A 17,577-nucleotide genomic window follows, 5' to 3' on the forward strand; every position below is an offset into this window, starting at 1 on the left:
ATAAGGATCAAAGCTAATAAGGTAAAAGGTAACACAAACAATTATCAAGTTAAAGAGAATTAACATATTCATTGCCCTATTGAATTCTCAACATGGAATCAGAGCTAAGGTTGGCAAAGGGCATCATGAAGATCTCCTCTACAGTAAAGAAGCTCATCAAGAAGTGTTCCAAAATAGCAAGCCATCTCAAGAAAGGTATCAAGAAAGCATGGAGTCTCTTATCTTCTTCAAAGAAGGTATCAATCAAGGAAAAGGATGAAGGTCTCTTCTCGACTCTCTCTGGCACATTCCAAGATGAAGATATTTGGGTAATTGATAGTGGTGCATCAAGACACATGATTGGCCATTCCAAACAATTGAAGACCTTATCAAAAGGAAAATCCACCTATTCAGTGGAACTTGGAGATAACAAGAGCTATCCCGTAAAGGGAATTGGATTGACATCTATAAAGCTGGAGAATGGAAGCAACATCCACCTCAACAACATTCTGTTTGTTCCAAGTTTGCATAAGAACTTACTTTCCATTTCAAGCTTAGAAGATAAGGGTGATAGAGTAGCTTTCATTGATGGAAGGGTTGTTGTATGGAGTAAAGACCCAAGTATAGAACAAGCAAAAGTCATTGGCATTCGAGAAGGAAGACTCTATAGACTAATATCTCCTGTGGCCCAAGCCCTAGTTGACATTGAAATTAGCCCATGTGAGCTCTGGCATAGATGATTTGGTCATCTACATTTCAAGATTCTTCCAACTCTAAGTTCCATAGTAGATGGAATACCCGAACTGAAGGAAGATCATGAAGGAGTATGTAAGGGATGTGCATTGGCTAAGAATACCAAGAGACCATTTGGAAGTAATGCTTCACGGTCACAAGAAATCTTGGATCTCATTCGCTTCGATGTATGTGGCCCTATGACTCCTAAATCACTTGGAGGTCATCTATATTATGTCACATTTATAGATGACCATTCAAGAAAGACCTGGGTTTACTTAATGAAAACCAAGGACGAAGTATTTACAAAATTTCAAGTATTCAAAGCTGAAATGGAGAACCTTACAGAAAGAAGAATCAGGATACTAAGATCTGATAATGAAGGAGAACATACATCTAAAGCTATTATAGTATTCTATAGGGAGTTTGGGATTAATAGGGAGATGAAAGTCCCATATAATTCTGAGCAAAATGGAGTTGCAGAACAGAAGAATAGATCCATTGAAGAAAATGTAAAAGCAATGTTACACAATTGGGATCTACCTAAGTTTCTGTGGGGAGAAGCCACGAAGACAACTGTCTACATTTAGAATTGAAGTCCCCACAGATCTCTTGACAACAAAACTTCGAAATAAGTATTCATTGGAAAGAAGCCATCTGTAGATCATCTCTAGATCTCTGTATGCCTTGTATATATCCATATACCAAAGGAAAAAAGAAAGAAGCTGGATCCTTCAGGCATGAAGGGAACATTTATTGGGTACAACAACTCGTCGAAAGCTTATAGAATCTACATGAAAGACGGACATGACATAGAAGTCAGTCGTGATGTCATATTTGATGAAAGCATAGCATTCAAGAAATCAAAGGAACTTTCCATAGACTTTGATGATGAAGAACTTTCGGTATTTGAGGAGGAAGTTGACAAGGGGGAAGAAGAATCACACCATGAAGAAGAAGGTCCTAGTGAGCCTGTCCAACCTGTGGTGATCCCTGAAACAAGGAAAAGACCTAATTGGTTGAGATCTACTCTACTTGATGCAGAAGGTCATAGGGCAACGAAAGGATCATCTAGAGAAAGCAAGAAACTCAAGAGATATTCTGGGTTTGTTGCATACATGACTAAACTAATAGAAGCAGAACCATCCACTTTTGAAGAGGCTGTAAATAATCAAGAATGGAAAGTTTCCATGAATGAAGAGTATCAATCTATAATGAAGAATGGAGTTTGGGAGATCGTACCTAGGCCCGAAGACAAAGCTGTGGTAACTTCCAAGTGGATCTACAAGATCAAACATGCGGTAGATGGAAGTATAGATAAGTATAAGGCAAGATTTGTGGCTAGGGGCTTCTCTCAACTTGAAGGCATTGACTATGAAGAAACATTTGCTCCAACAGCAAGATATATGAAGATTCATTCATTAGTCTATTTGGCAACATCGATGGGATGGAACATCCACCAAATGGATGTCAAGACCGCTTTTCTGAATGGCACAATAGATGAAGAAGTCTATATAGAGAAAACCTTGGGATTGAAAGTTAAAGATTGGAAGGCATATGTTTGCAAACTGAACAAAGCATTATTTGGCCTCAAGCAAGCACCAACGGCATGGTATGCTAGAATGGATGCATATCTGCAAAGAATAGGCTTCACAAAAAGTTATGCTGATCCGAACCTTTATATCAAGGTTGTAGATGGAGAACCTGTAACCATTCTTTTGTATGTAGATGATCTTATCTTGAGAGGTGTAGAAAGTCGAATTGAAGAATGTAAGAAGCAACTAGCAACAGAATTTGACATGAAGGATCTTGGGCTAGAAGTCTGGCAAGGACTTGATGAAGTTTATTTGGGTCAAGGAAAGTATGTGATCAAGATGCTGAAGAGGTTTGACATGATGGAATGCAAACCTATGACCACTCCGATGATCACAAACTTGAAGAGACTAAGTAGTTCTAAATCAAGCCCTGTAGATCATGCCAAGTATAGGCAACTTATTGGCTCATTGATGTACTTGGTGAATACTCGACCAAACATATGCTTTGCAGTAAATGTTCTCAGTCAATTCCAAGTGGAGCCGAAGCATGATCATTGGGTGGCAACAAAACATATTTTGAGATATTTGTGATGAACCATCCACTACTGTTTGAAGTATGATAGAAGGAATGATGTCCAACTGACTAGATATACAGATTTCGATTGGGGAGGCAATGAGCAAGATTGAAGCAACACTATAGGAGGATGTTTAGTTTGGGATCCTCCATGGTCTCATGGATAAGCAAAAAGCAAGACACAGTTGCTTTGAATAGTGTTGAGGCTGAATATGTTGCAGCCTGTGAAGTAAGCAGAGAAGCAATATGGTTGAGGAAGCTGCTATTCGACTTGTTTGAAGGACCGATGAACCCTATAGTGATACTTTGTGATAACACCAGTTGTATACATTTGTCTAAAGATCTAGTGTTTCATGGAAAGACAAAGCATATAAGCAACAAGTATCACTATATTCGAGAGCTAGTGCAAAATGGTGTGCTGCAACTACAATATATCTCTACCGATGAGCAGGTAGCTGACATATTGACAAAGTCACTTCCCAACAAGAAGGTTGTGTACTTGAGAGGCAAGCTTGGTTTGGTTGATGTATCCTCCCTAAGTGAGAGGGAGGGATAAACACTACATTCTTGGTTTCACTGGGGAAGAAAGAATGGAGGATGGGTTAACCATCTGGCATTCGATACTCTTTGAGAATGTGGTAGGGCATTCAAGACAAGAGTAGTCGTGGACCGATATTCTTTGACTATCTATCCAAAATAAGAATAGTCCAAAGAAGGTCATACTCGGTGAACACCTGAGTGGAGTATGTACCTTGAGAGACATTGATGATGGTGTCTGTAAATCATTGGTCTCGCTAGCATTGTGCTGTGATCTTGTGGAGAGATAGAGCTCTTAGTCAAGGCCTTGCTATGTGACAACGTTGGTTAATATAATGCTAGACAGATGGGTTACCAATCCGACTCTTTTTATGAGATCTGTTGAGAATGAGAATGACCATGTACCTCTTATGAATACCTCCCTAGTTAAGACGGAGTGTTGAAAAATGTGTAACTAGGTTCGGTCTTCATAAGTATGAAATGTATTCTTGTAAATTATAAAATGAAAAGAAATTATTATTATTGGAGCATGGGTTTCATGCTCAAGTTCTTTTATTTTATGGGTCAAGCACCCATTGAGTGCTTCTAGGTTTTGTCCTAGGTCTAAGAGTCATTGTCATATATTGAAGGCCCCAATGGGTACATTGTATCTTGTAAAGAAAAATATTTGTCTTTAAAGTGTCGAAATGCCCTCCAAGATCAAGTTGGCCTAGAAGCTGTCAAGTCGGCCTAAATGAAGGGCCACATCTACCCTTTAAGAGGCCTATATAAAGAGAGGAACTCGTCCTCCAAAGGATCAATCACTCAACTCTCATTGTATGCAAAGAATAGGACAAGAAGAGGTCGAAGAAGAAGGACGAAGAAGAGGTCGAAGGAAGTCAAAGTGCTTGGGTTAGTTCTCTCTCCCACTTGCAAATCGAAGCTAGGGTTTCTGCTCAAGGGTCATCTTTGGTTCGATCTTGGAAGGAAGAGAGAAAAGAAGTCAAGTGAAGGTCACTTAGGGTGTCTCTCTAGCCCTAAGTTTCAAGGAAAGGCAAGTGAAGGGAAGAAGAGGCCATACAAATATGATCAAAGTCTTATAGAGGGGCAACAACAGTTGCAACATTTGTCGGGAGACAAAATTTTGGATCTGTAGTAGGAGTTCGAGGTCACAAGGTCTTGGTATTCGTTAATTGAAGGACGTATAAGAAGAGAAGAGATTTAAGGGTTTTCCCCTCAAGAGGAGGGGTTTTGGCCCTGACTTGCAGCGTATATACTGTGTCACTGTTCTTATTGTTTTGGTAGCTGTTTGATGTATCTCACATTATAATAATAAGGATCAAAGCTAATAAGGTAAAAGGTAACACAAACAATTATCACGTTAAAGAGAATTAACATATTCATTGCCTTATTTAATTCTCAACATCTCTTGCGTGCACTTGCCTTGTCCCAAAAAGATCTCACCATCACCCTGCTAAACCTCCAATCCAAGGAAATAGTGCATAAGCACTATATCGTTCATCTCAAACTTCCTTGCAATCCTGAATCAAGGTATTTGCTCCAGTTGGTATAAGATCGTCAACATAGAGCACTAAAATGAGTGGAAGCCATCGAACCATGATGTAATACAGGTTGGGATCTGCCTCACTCTTAATGAATCCCAATCCTCGAAGGTAGCTATCAATACTAGTGTACCATGTGTTGAAAAGTAACTAGGTTCGATCTTCATAATGACATGTGTAATTGTGATTTTATGTAATTGATGAAAAGAAGAAAAATAAAATTATTATTGTAATGCTTGTCTCATGGGTTTCATGAGCAAGGAATTTTATTTTTAGTATGACTCCCATTGTGAGTCCTTAGGATTGGTCATAAAGTCAAATTGAGTCAATGTCATGTATGAAGGACCCTCTTGGGCATGTTACACATTTGTATGAGTCATTAAATAAGTATAAAAGCCCTCCAAGACAAGCACAAGACCACTCTTGCAAGTCAGCTTCAATATTGAATTAATTAACTCCTCCAAAGAGACATGTCGGCTCAAGCTCTTTCATGTCGGCTAATTACAGAGGCAAACCACTATAAATAGGTAGCTCGACCTAAGTTCAGAGCACAAAATTTCAGAGATAATTCGGTCTAGTTCTGAAGTGAACAAGAAGTGCGAAGATCAGTGAAAGGGTCTAGAAAACAATCCTAATAACCAACGAAGTGAAGCAAAGGGAGAGCGAGATCTGTGGTAATATTTGGATTTGTTTTAGGGCCTGTTTTGAGACACACGTGCGAAGAAAGAGGAGGACTGTTGCTGTAGTAAGAACCAATCCACTTAGGCAGACAAGTTGGAAGAAGGTTGAGTCTAGAAGGGAGGCCAAGACAAGAGTTGGAAGAAGGTAAAGTCTAGAAGGAAGGCCGAGATAAGAAGAAGGTCAAGTCTAGAAGGGAGGCCAAAGGTTTGAAGCAGAAGGAGGTCGAAGTGGAAGAGGAGCTGAGAAAAGGAAAGAAGCAGAAGGTTGACTAAGGATCTCATCAAGGGAGCTTGTGTCTTGGTCTTGGAGTGGCAAGCAGGTCAAGGGTCTTGGGCTTGGTATTTGTCATTTAGGATCTCTATAAGAAGAAGATTTTTTTCGGGTTTTCCTCTCAAAGAGTGATAGGTTTTGGCCCGGGCTGATAGCCTATATTTTGTGTCTCTTGTCTCTTTATGGTTTATGCATTGGTCGCTGTTTGATGAAGAAGGACACTAATAACCTAAGTAAAAGAATATCCTAATATAAAGAAGTAAAAAGCACTCACAAGCAATTACTAATAGAAGAGAAATCACATATTTTCTATGCCCTAGATTTCTCAACACCGTGTTCTTAGAGCCTTCTTGAGCCCATAAAGAGCTCTCTTTAGCTTGCAGACATGTGTGTCTTTATTGAACTGCTCAAACCCCTTTGGCTTCTCCATATAAATCTCCTCAAAAACTGCTTTGAGGAATGATGTCTTCACGTCCATCTGGTGGATCCTCCACCACATTTGTGCTGCAAGTGCCAAAATCATCCTGATGGATGAATACCATGCTACTGGGGCAAACGTCTCATCATAGTCTATGCCCTCAACCAGTGAGAAGCCTTTGGCCACAGACCTTGCCTTGTACTTCTCCATACTCCCATCTGCTCCATGCTTCATCTTGTACACCCAGCAGGAGCCTACTACTGATTTGACCTTTGGCCGTGGCATAATCTCCCAGACAATGTTCTTCATGATGGAGGAATATTCCTCCACCATGGCATCCTGCGAAACTTGCTGAGAGGCGGCCTCCTCATAACAAGAAGGTTTTGTGTCCAAAAACTCTATCATTCGTGCCATATATTCGATGTACCTTTGTGGTTGCTTGCTCTACCTAAACATAAAGCTAGGCTCCTGGGCCTCCAGATTCATCCTGTTAGTCCACTTGGCTCTCTTCCTCGCTGTGCCAGGAGCCTCTAGTTGAGTAGCTGCCTGCTCTTGTCCTGGTGTCTCCTCCTCATCATCCTGCTGTGCATCTTGTTATGCGGCCCTCTTGCCACTTTGCTATGACTAAATCTGTGATCTTGGGTGAGGCTCCTCCATGGGGGCGAGTAGCTCCTCCTCAGGTACTACAGTCTGCTCTCACTCTAAGGACTCCCTCATACCTTTGTCCTCCTCAAACCCCACGTCCCGACTGATAACTATCTTCTTGAGTGATGGAATATACACCCTGTATGCTTGAGATGTGTCACTGTAATGCACGAAAATACTCTTTTCTGCTGTGGGCTCCAACTTCTTCTTGCTATCTTTGGTCACATGGCAGTAAAATTTTGTGCGAAAGATACAAAAGTGTGAAACATCAGGCTTAATTCCTGTGAACTTGGTTAAGACCTCATCCTCTTCTTCATAAAATATACCCAAGTTTTCTGAGAATAATCATCTATGAAAGTAACATAATACCTGTGTCTCATAAATGTTGAAGAAGAAAAGGGCCCACATACATTTGAATGCACTAGCTCCAAAATCCCTTTGGCTTTGTTGTCTCCACCTTAGAAAGATGAGTTGGCATACTTGCCAAACCTGCACCCCTTGCACACTCCATTCTTGTCAAGACTATACTGTTGTAGCCTTGTGGCTAACTGTTGAATGGAATTAAAAGATTTAAAATATCTTGACCAGTTTGGGAAAGATTTTATGGCGAAAGTCTTTAAAGCTAATTTATCCAATGACACCGCTCAAAAAATTTCATTTCTTTCTAATGATGATGTCTTGAGCTCTTGCTTTAGTCATATGCTCCTATGATGCCATCTCTTAAAATGATGCATCCTATCACGCTTCTAATGATTCCTACCATGATAGCCATATTTTACAAGAACTGAAAAGAACTAGGTGGAGAAGACTTATCTCATTCATAGTAGAGATCTATTATTTCTTCCTTCTTGGATTTCTTCTTCTCAACTTCTTCCACTTCTTCGGTGACATGGGATTCTTCTCTTCCTCTTTTGATCTTGTCCTTCTTGAGTTTGGGACAATCTCTTTTGTAGTGCCATATTATTGACATCCATAGCATTGAACCTTCGCCATGTTCTTCCTTTTTTGAGGACCAAATTTCCCAAACTTTCCTTTCTTCTTTGCCATGGCAGCATATGCTTGAGTTTGTTTGTTTGATCATACATCACTTTTTGCCTTCAACTTGGTTTCTTCAATTTTGCACAGTGACCATAGATCATTGAATGGAGCAGCTTCCTTCTTCCCATAAATGTTTGATGTAAAGTTACTCCATTCCTCTGGCAGTGCATTGAGCACTATAGTAGTCATTTCCTTATTAGACATTATCTCTCCCGAGTTGGTCCCTTATTTCAGACACCATCATAAAGTATGAGGCTTCTTTTGATATCTTCATCTTGTAGAGTTCTTGTCTTAACGAGATCACTTCTCTTGCAGCGCTTATGGAGAACAATTCTACAAGTTTGTCGTATATTTCTTTTGATGTTTCTAATTTTGATACATAGGGAATGAGGGGATCCTTAATGGATTCTATGAGAATCTTTTGAGCCCTTACTTCCCCTTTCATGAATTTTGCATGAGCTTGAGCTTCTTCCATTGGAGGTTCAGTGATTGAGCCCTTAACATGTTCCATAACCTCATTTTCTATGAGGTTCAGGTGTGTCCTTTTCTTCCATGCAAAAAAGTTTAAAGCCCCAACCAACTTGTTGCTTTCCTTTGATAGGTTCAGATGTAGACATAAATGTATTTACTTGTGAAGATACTCCTCTTCAACCTGCTGCCTTCTTGATTTTTGATGATGATATTGGTAATAGAGGACTTCTTCTTGATGAAGAAGATGTCTTTCTTCAAAAGTAATCTTTGATTAAGGAGAGGGAGATCACTCTGAATCCTTGATGATGAAGACAATGCCCTTGATCTTGATTTCCTTCGATGAGTAGACTTCAAGATGCTTCACTTTTGTATTTCTTCTTGAATGTTGAGAAGAGGTAGGGTCTAATGAGTTCTCCTTCCTTGAGCGTGGTTCCCAAGAGTGCTTTGAAGAATCCTTCTTTGAACGAACTAGGGTTTGTAGGTCATCTTCTTTTGACTTCCTTCAAGATGATGACATAATCCTTGATCTTGAAGATGCCTTGGAGATGAGAGGATCTTCTTGATGATTTGATGTCTTTGATAATCTTCTAGAACTTTGGTCCTTTAATGTCCTTTGTTGAGCTGCCCTTATTTGACTTGTCACCTTAGCTCTGATACAATGTTGAGGAATCTAGGGGCAGCAAAGTAGATGATTTCTCTTCTTTGATAACTGCTTTGTAATATGTTTTTACTTCACTTAGTTAAATTCTTCTTTCTCTTGTTTATTATTAGTGCTCTGTTATCAAACAGTTATCAAATCATAAATAACAATGAGACAAAGGACACAAGGTATAGGCGATCAACCAGGGCCAACACCTCCCCAATCTTGAGAGGAAAATACACAGATTTTTTTTTCTTTAGAATCTTCAATTGATGAATTCCAAGACCAAGACCCTTGACCTAAGAACCTCTCCAAGACCAAGTCACAAGGCTTCCTTGAACAACTCTTCTTTTGCAAGTCAATGCTAGTCAAACTGACTTCTGCACCTCTGTTTTCGGCTTCTCTGGAATTTCGGCCTCTTGTTACAGGCCTGCAATTTTTCGGCCTCTTCAAAAACCCTAGTTGCAGCACGTGTGAGAGATAGACAAAGATTTATCCCTTGATTCCTCTTCGCTTGGATAGTGGCTCCTTCTTTTGCAATTCAGCTTGAAAGGTGTCTTGACTTCCTCCTTGTTTTGGCCCTCTTAGATGACTGTAATGACTCTGCTTCTGCAGCAACAGATAATACCCAATCTTCCTCGCACGTGTGAGAGATTTTCACGTTAAAACAATCCCAAACAATTCGGTTGTTCTTCTTCTCTTCTTCGCTTATCCAAGGGACTTCTTTTTCGCACTTCTGTTCTTGGTTGTTTCCTTGATGAATGGTGTCTTGAGTGAGGCCAAGTTTTCCTATTTATAGGCCCGTCTCCCATGCTTTGAGGCCGACTTGACTTCATCTCTAGGTTGACATGATCTTTTGATAGGCCGACTTGATTGTAGCACATTGAACAAGGTCTTGGAGGGTCCCTTGACTTGACTTTGACTCAAATAATTTTTCTTACAATATGTAACATGCCCAAATGGGTCATTCATACATGACAATGACTCAATGACTTTATAACAAACCTAGAAGCACTCAATGGGTGCTTTGACCTATAAAAATAAATTCTCTTGAGCATGAAACCCATGCTTCAAGATTGACAATAATAAATTTATTTTTATCTTTTCATTAAATACATAAAATCATGATTACATCTGTCATTATGAAGACCGAACCTAGTTACATATTTCAACAGAATCTAGCAATTCCTTGTGATGATAACCTTGCAGCATTGAAAATTATGGAACCTTTAGAATTAAAATGTTTAGTTCTATTTGTCAAATTATGCAATTTCTTCCTTGTTCTTTGATTGAAAACATTTTATTTCCTATGCTGTTCAATCTATTTTATTTCCCATGCTGTTTTTACAGCAGATCGAGGTTTTATTTGACAAGATTAAAATTTGTTTTGGTTTCTTTCGTCACAGTAAAAATTGGCCCGAGTCTTACAGACACAGCTATGGGGAGAATTGCACAAGGAACCAAAGTTCTTACTGAAGGTGGATATGAAAATGTTTTTCGAAGGACTTTTGAGACTATCCCAGGGGAAAAACTTCAGAAGGCATATGCATGCTATTTGTCAACTTCTGCAGGGCCTGTTATAGGAACACTCTATTTGTCTACTGTGAAGCTTGCTTTTTGCAGTGATAGTCCTCTTGCTACTTACCCTTATCCTGGTCAGACTGAATGGAGTTATTACAAGGTATGATCCTTAACAGACAATTTTTTTGGGAGGTGTAACACTGAACAATTAGTAGGGGATAATGAAAATTTCATGAATGGACATTAAAGGTAGGTCGGTGCTATTGAATCTCAATAAAACGATTGAGAATGGCCCTAGATACATGCAAATGCATGATGATTTTTTTTGAATGTCTTCTACTATGCATAATATAAATACAAACACATTATGCAATTTGATAATGCAATAGACGTAGGTACCTAAAGGTGTTTAAAGGTATATTGCAACAAATAATCATGGAAATTGTGTGTTTTTCTGCGAAGTTTCTCTGAAACTAACTATGATAAAATAGTTGACATCATAAAGGGCAATAGAGAAACAATCTATTAAAGACATCTGGGAATCAAGAAATTTGTTAGCATTCAAGTGTATCCAGTATTAAGCTTTGAATCTTCTGTTTCTGAATTAATGATTTAGAATTATTATCGTCTAGTAGTTTCTGTTCATCCCTTCATATACACATTTGCTCTTTTCTGGGTCAAAAACGTAAGGCACTACTGTGTAGGGCTTCAGTAGCAATGCATGAAAGATGAAACTACAACAGTGCTAGATATTCCTGATGTTTCCTATTCTTAAACTGAATTCTGTTCAATAAAGTGCTAGACTTACTGTAAAGATATTTAATGGCTCTAAGTTCATATTATGTGGAATGAAATTGGTCCTTTCTCCCTACTTAACTATCACAGAGACAAGTGCTGGGGAAAATAACTCTTTAGAAGAAAATAGTTCTCCTCAATACCTGATTAGCTATATATATGCACACAATAACAAATGAGTAAGTTCTCTAGTTTACTATCTGGGCAGCTCTTATCTCACTTGGCTCCAAAATGTAGGTCTAAGGTAATAATATAGTTGCAATTACATTCTGTATTTTTAGTCAGGATTTTATTGCAGTTGTTGTGGGGTTTCCAGAAAGGGTTGTTCATTGATCTATTGCCTCTGGATAATTATTTTGGTTCAAAATCTCTGATGGTGTCCGAGCAGACCCCATTATCAGTATTGTCTCAAATCATTGTCAAGAGTCTTCCTACACTCTCCAGAGTCCAAACATTGCCAAGCTTATGTTGACCTTTTATGCTTTTTCTCTTTTACTGGTCCGGTGCATGTTGTGCCATCCTAACCTTTTTAAGGCTATATTCCAACAACCTACTTTTTCCTGGTGAACTTATTGTTTCTTGTATGCGAAGGTTTGCAAACTGTAGTGTTCCAATTTGACTTCCTCCTTTGTTTTCTTCCCAATGTCTTATTTCTCTAAAATTGTACTGCTGCCACTGTGATTGTTCCTTCCAATCATATTGTTTAATTGTCTAGCTTGCATGACTGTGATAACTGTTATTTCTGAGAACAACTGGAGGTGGAGAATTCACTAATTCGACCTGACTTTTTGTTAAATCTCCTAATACCAGCCCAGATTTATTCCTTGAAACAAATATCTATTCCGAGAAATTTATTTTATTATCCAAATAAATTCTGAATTGTTGAAAAATCAAATCACTGGTATTTTAATTTCGAGAAATTTATATGCAGTGGAAACAAAATCAAAGAGAGATCAATCACAAATTACAATAGATAAACAACCACAACGATTCTCCTTAATTAATTAATCTCAGGAAAAGCAGGGTTTTGACCCACAGAGAAATTACAAGGAAATATGAATTCACTGGAACCTGAACTTGGCCCCACTGGAAGAATTTGGCGCTAGGAATTTCGTCCAACTGGAAACTAGCCTTTGAAGAAATTTGGCTTGGAGAATTTTGGTCCACCTCTCACCAGGAACTCAGACCTGCGCCTTCCTTTCGAAGAACCTCTGCATCTCAGGAAATTGGGCCTTGGAAAATGGGCCTCTCCACCAATTAGACCTCCTCCTCGCTTCAACAATTAGGCCCTGCAATCTCCAACAATTTGCCCCCCTGGAAATGCTCTCAAATCCGCTTGCACTCTTCCTTCTTGGCGCTAGAGTCTAGCTGAGCCTCTCGTTCTAGAGAAAATCACTTTCTCTACTTGTGTGTTTTCACCTCTCCCTTAGGCTTATTTTATAATATTCAACCCTATTACCGCTCAAACTAGCAGGGATCCTAAAAGGGGATTCAACAGGGGCAACTGCTAGGTCAAGGGAAACAATGGAGCAATAGCCCACTGTCACCTAAGCTAAAGCTTCCTACTATTTACGGACTTTCACCGATGGGAGGATACCCAGTATGAAGGGAATCACCTAGATAAATGGGTCAATAAAGGGAAAAGAGTCCTGAAGAGGCCTATTCACAAGAGAGGCTCAATATATGGCTTGCTTGCCCAAGAGGCAAGATGAAGGGCTCTCTAAGAAGGGCCAAGAGGGTCTTAGGGGCTAGGTTTTGCAAATAAGCTTTGTAAAGGAGGGACCTAGTCCCAAAAACCCTTGTTAAGACTTGGTTTTCAAATGGTCTTTGTGAGATTATCTTCGAAAAGTTGCGGGACCACACGAGACCAAGTGGACCCAAAATTGAGTCAAGTAAGAGGGATTGGTCACTCAAGGAGGGGCTTGATCTAATTATGGAAGAGAAGAGGATCAATGGATAAATATTTTTGGAATAGAATGCAATGATCCAAATGATGTCACTAGCCAAGGGAAACCTAGGGCAGGAAATGGTCCTCGCTGTAGGGCTTGCAATATCTCGAGATCCCATTGTCGGATTTGCTTCAAATTTGGAGGGCCTCTACAACAAACTACAACATAGTTGTGGACCAAAAATCGAACTGTTTGGATGGCTAGATTGTGAGATAATTGATGCCCTAGGTGACCTATATAGGCTAGATCTAGAAAGAAAAAGAGAAAGGTGAGAAAAATATGTTTTAGGGCGATCACCTATGGAGGACATGTGCCTAATCCTTTGGGAGAAATGGAGTCAAGATGATTCCAATGTTTGGGATGGTTTCATTTCATCAAGGAGGTCTCTAGAACAATTTCACATGGCAATTAGGGCATGGGGCAATTGCTTCAATATCTTTATACGTCAATGGATAATATGCGATGGCTTATCAATATAAAATTTCAACAAAATATCTCTAGGAACATTCACTTATTCAAACATGGCCCGTTACATGATGCAATGCTAATAAAAGCAAACTTCCACTCTCACACAAGAAAAAGCAACAAATTTCAGCCTAGCATAGTGAAATTCCCTAGATACATGCATGTGACATAAGAAAATGATGAAGGAGCATTAAAAGAGCACTTACATGTGAGAACAAGTATATCCAATTATCATCATATGCCAATATAGAAGCTTCAAGACAAAAATGAAGAGATCCAAACATCAAAATTCATCCATCCATCCAATTTCATCCTCCAAAAAGAATAGCGAAAATCTCTTAAGAGAGAATGATCAATCCAAGTGATGACGAGAGAATGAATCAACTCATCATCTATTTATACAATGTCTAATGAATTCGATTTAGCCTATTTTGGCGTAATTTTGTCCCTAGAATAAAATAATGTGCAAAATAACAAGTGCTTTTGGTGACAAGCCCACCAAATAGCTCAATAATACATGAGTAAGCCTCTCAAGAGGGTTGAATGATCAACTGAGTGAGCCGTTGGGCCTTTGAGGAGGCCTAATGAAGTCAAAGAAGGTGCCATAATGTAGGAATGGACTCCCATCATAGTGGACAAGAGGGTGGCCCCTTATTCTCCAAGCAAAAACCCATGGTGCTCCAAGTGGGTGTGGGGGCACAAAGTCACCCTCATGGGTCTCCAAATGGATCGGAAATGCTTGTAGACCATCTATAAGGGCTGGAATGATGATATAAGCCCTTCCTCTGTAGTGGGGAACAATCTTCGGGACCCTTGGAACATCTACCAAGTGTATGGTACATTTGTGGAGCCAGCTGGGCATGGTGGACCATGTGCGTCGTCCTCATCTAAAAAGGTGGAATAGGAGCAATCAACGAACACTACTAGGGATCCATGAAGTCATCTTGGCTATGGTGGAGGCCCATGGCTCTCAACTCTCACCCTATAAGTGCCAATGTGGCCCTCTAGAGGGCTAGGACCCCGTATAGGGAGACCAAGCCCCAAATGTGAATCCACCTGCAATCCTGCATAAGATCCAATGCGTTCCCTTGCCTTCCAATTCAACAAATCATTAGAATAATCAAGTAAAAGAGCTTACAAGTCATGGAACCAGCGGGGCACTTCATGGTGGCCAACCCTTCCATAACATGCTTCGATATATATAAGTTTCTCCAAGCTAAATAGGTGGTTAGCCAAGGATCCTTTTAGGTGGTTTCAACCTCTAAAGGGGGTGACATGTCCATGGTGCATCCTTTAAGTGGTAGGTGGCAAATGATATAATAATGGAATGGAGTGGGGATCAGGGGAAACATCCAGGCGACATGTTAGGGTGCAAAGGTAGCTATAACAAGGGAAGCCCACACTTGGGTATATAAGTGTAGGAGGGAGCAAATCGTGGTACATGAGTTACCTCGACTTTTGTTTTTCCACCCTTCTTCATATGCCTTTTGCCTTTATTGATTTTTCTTCATAATTGCTCGGGGCTACAAGGGATGGAGAGCATGATGTGTTAGATGTAGTAGTGAATACCCCCTTAAGGTGGGGCGGTTCATTGCCTATTAGGTGTTGGGACGATCATGGGTTCCTTAATGATAGAGGGGGATCATCTAGGGCCCATAGGAACCAGGGTGATGGCCATGGGTAAGGGCTAGAGCTCATGTTTGGCTTTTGCCCACATGCTAAATTTGTATGTCTCGACCATCATTTGCATTTTGTGGTACATTCCCTGTTGAGAGTGGCTAAATTAGTTTTTTTTTCTTTTTTAAGCTGCATCAACCTTCGGAGCATCGTTCCAGGCCCGACCCAAGGTGTGGACAAGAGGGGGGGGGAGGCTAACCCTATGTGGATCCAGTGGACCCATGGGGACCTGGATGGGAAAATAGTTGAATGTGGCTAAAATGAGTGGAAGGGGAGTGATGTAGGTGGTATGGGAAGTGGGACCACACAACCAAAATTGGGATTTCCCAAGTAGTGCCAACCGAGAAGCGAAAAGGTCAGTAAAGGAGATCCCACTAGACTAGGATACAAGGGTAACCACAAAATCGGACAATGGAGACAAGAATACAAGCCTAACCCACTCTTTTTGTCGAATCCCCCCACTAATCCATGCCCAAAAGTGCCCATGACAAGTAAGTAAAATTACTCAATTATACCAATGAAAAGCCATACCTTTGAGGTCAGAAGACCCACCTTCAAACATACATTTATGACAAGTGGTTTAGGGACCACATGGCTAGCTCAGGTGGCGGAGAAAATGGCACATCAAGGTGGCAGCTGGATACCGACTAAGGACCATCTAGGAGAAAATTTTTCTCCTTTATACACGACCCATAGGTCGTGGGTAACATCTGGCTCCAACTAGGACATGAGCTCTTAGAAAAGTGTGCAAAGCTACTCGAACAGGAGGTCATGAGAACACCAACAATCTCTTGGTCATCGTAGACTTGTTACCTGCACATATCAAAGACTAAACGCATGGGGAAGCATGTCTTTATGGTGTCTTATGATCACCCCTGCTTAGTGTTAGGCCATAAAATCAACTAGAAAGTAAAGACAATGCAAATTTAATCTAAATGCATCTAATCTACCACGAGGAATATCATATGGTGTTAGTTCTAATGAGAAAATGAGCATGGAATGCATCCTACCCTAACATGCATACAACGAAGCTAATATTAAGTGTAATTATAAAGCCAGTGCAACCAACATATCATCAAATCAATATAAATATGTATGCCTATATGATTACTCATGCAACAATTCCCAAAGCAAATGCAAACCCAAGCACATGGAGGATGTTGTGGGTGAGAGGTGGGAAAATATGGTTTCCATGTGAGGTAAGAGGAATCCCTAAGAGAAGGAACATGAGTCAATCTAGAAATGCAGAGCCTTCCCTCTAAGTACACAATGGTGGAATGAATGATTATCCCTAAGAACTTTTTATCACAATCATTACTCATAATATTGTGCTTTGTAGTTGCCACAAGGTTGTGATGAGAGGGGAACGAAGGGTGAGGGAAAGAAAGAGTGCAACAAATAGGTTGCTCAAGGTGATGGTCACATTGGAGAAGGGAGGTCGTGGAGTGATCAAAACCCTGAGGGTGTGTCCAAGGAGGTAAAGTATAATCAATGAGGGGCTCTTCCTTGACACTATACTTGGAAGGGGGAAAGGGCTCACAGTCACTTGAGATCATATGACAAGGGGTGAGGGAATCATTTGATAAAGACTCAAGATGATGAAAAATGAAAAAGGGCAAAGGTGAAGGTGAAGTCTCAACTGGATCCTTTTCCTGAAAAACCAACTCTAGAAGCTAAAGTGATTTGAATATATTCCCAGAATCACAATGGAGGTAGGTATGAGCAAGGGCCTTATCAATCATATCATTGTTGGTATCAAAGATAGGGTCTTCCCAAAAAGGAGAATCAATCATTTCCAATTTCTCCCTTTCATGCAAAGGAAACTGATAATTCTCCTTCCCAAGGGTATCGATGGATATGTCATCATAAACAATGCCCGGGACAAAGGGAGGACCACTCTCAACCTCATCCTCCTTGAGGACCACTCTCAACCTCATCCTCCTTGTCGGTATCATAAATGGGAGCACAATCAAATTTAGGACCAACAATTTCCCACTTCTCCTTTTCAATTTGGGGGTAATCTCCAATGTCATCTTCCAAGAGGCTAATGGGATCACCTTCCTCAAGCTTCTCAAAAGGAGAGTCATCGAGTGTAATATCCTTGAGAAA

General features: G+C 40.1%; 1 protein-coding gene across 1 annotated transcript in view; it reads left to right on the forward strand.

Annotated features, from left to right (window-relative positions):
* The window catches only part of LOC149245121 (GEM-like protein 1), a 218,737-nt gene that overhangs the window by 105,297 nt on the left and 95,863 nt on the right, over positions 1-17,577 (forward strand). Inside the window, exon 3 of the mRNA XM_089457652.1 lies at positions 10,468-10,742. Within this exon, the coding sequence (XP_089313778.1) occupies positions 10,468-10,742 (275 nt within the window). The remainder of the gene's footprint in view (positions 1-10,467; positions 10,743-17,577) is intronic.

The sequence above is a fragment of the Pinus tabuliformis genome, chromosome 7, assembly GCF_031772625.1.
Source record: "Pinus tabuliformis cultivar Carrire ecotype Pingquan chromosome 7, CPIR1, whole genome shotgun sequence".
Classification (NCBI taxonomy): Eukaryota; Viridiplantae; Streptophyta; class Pinopsida; order Pinales; family Pinaceae; genus Pinus; species Pinus tabuliformis.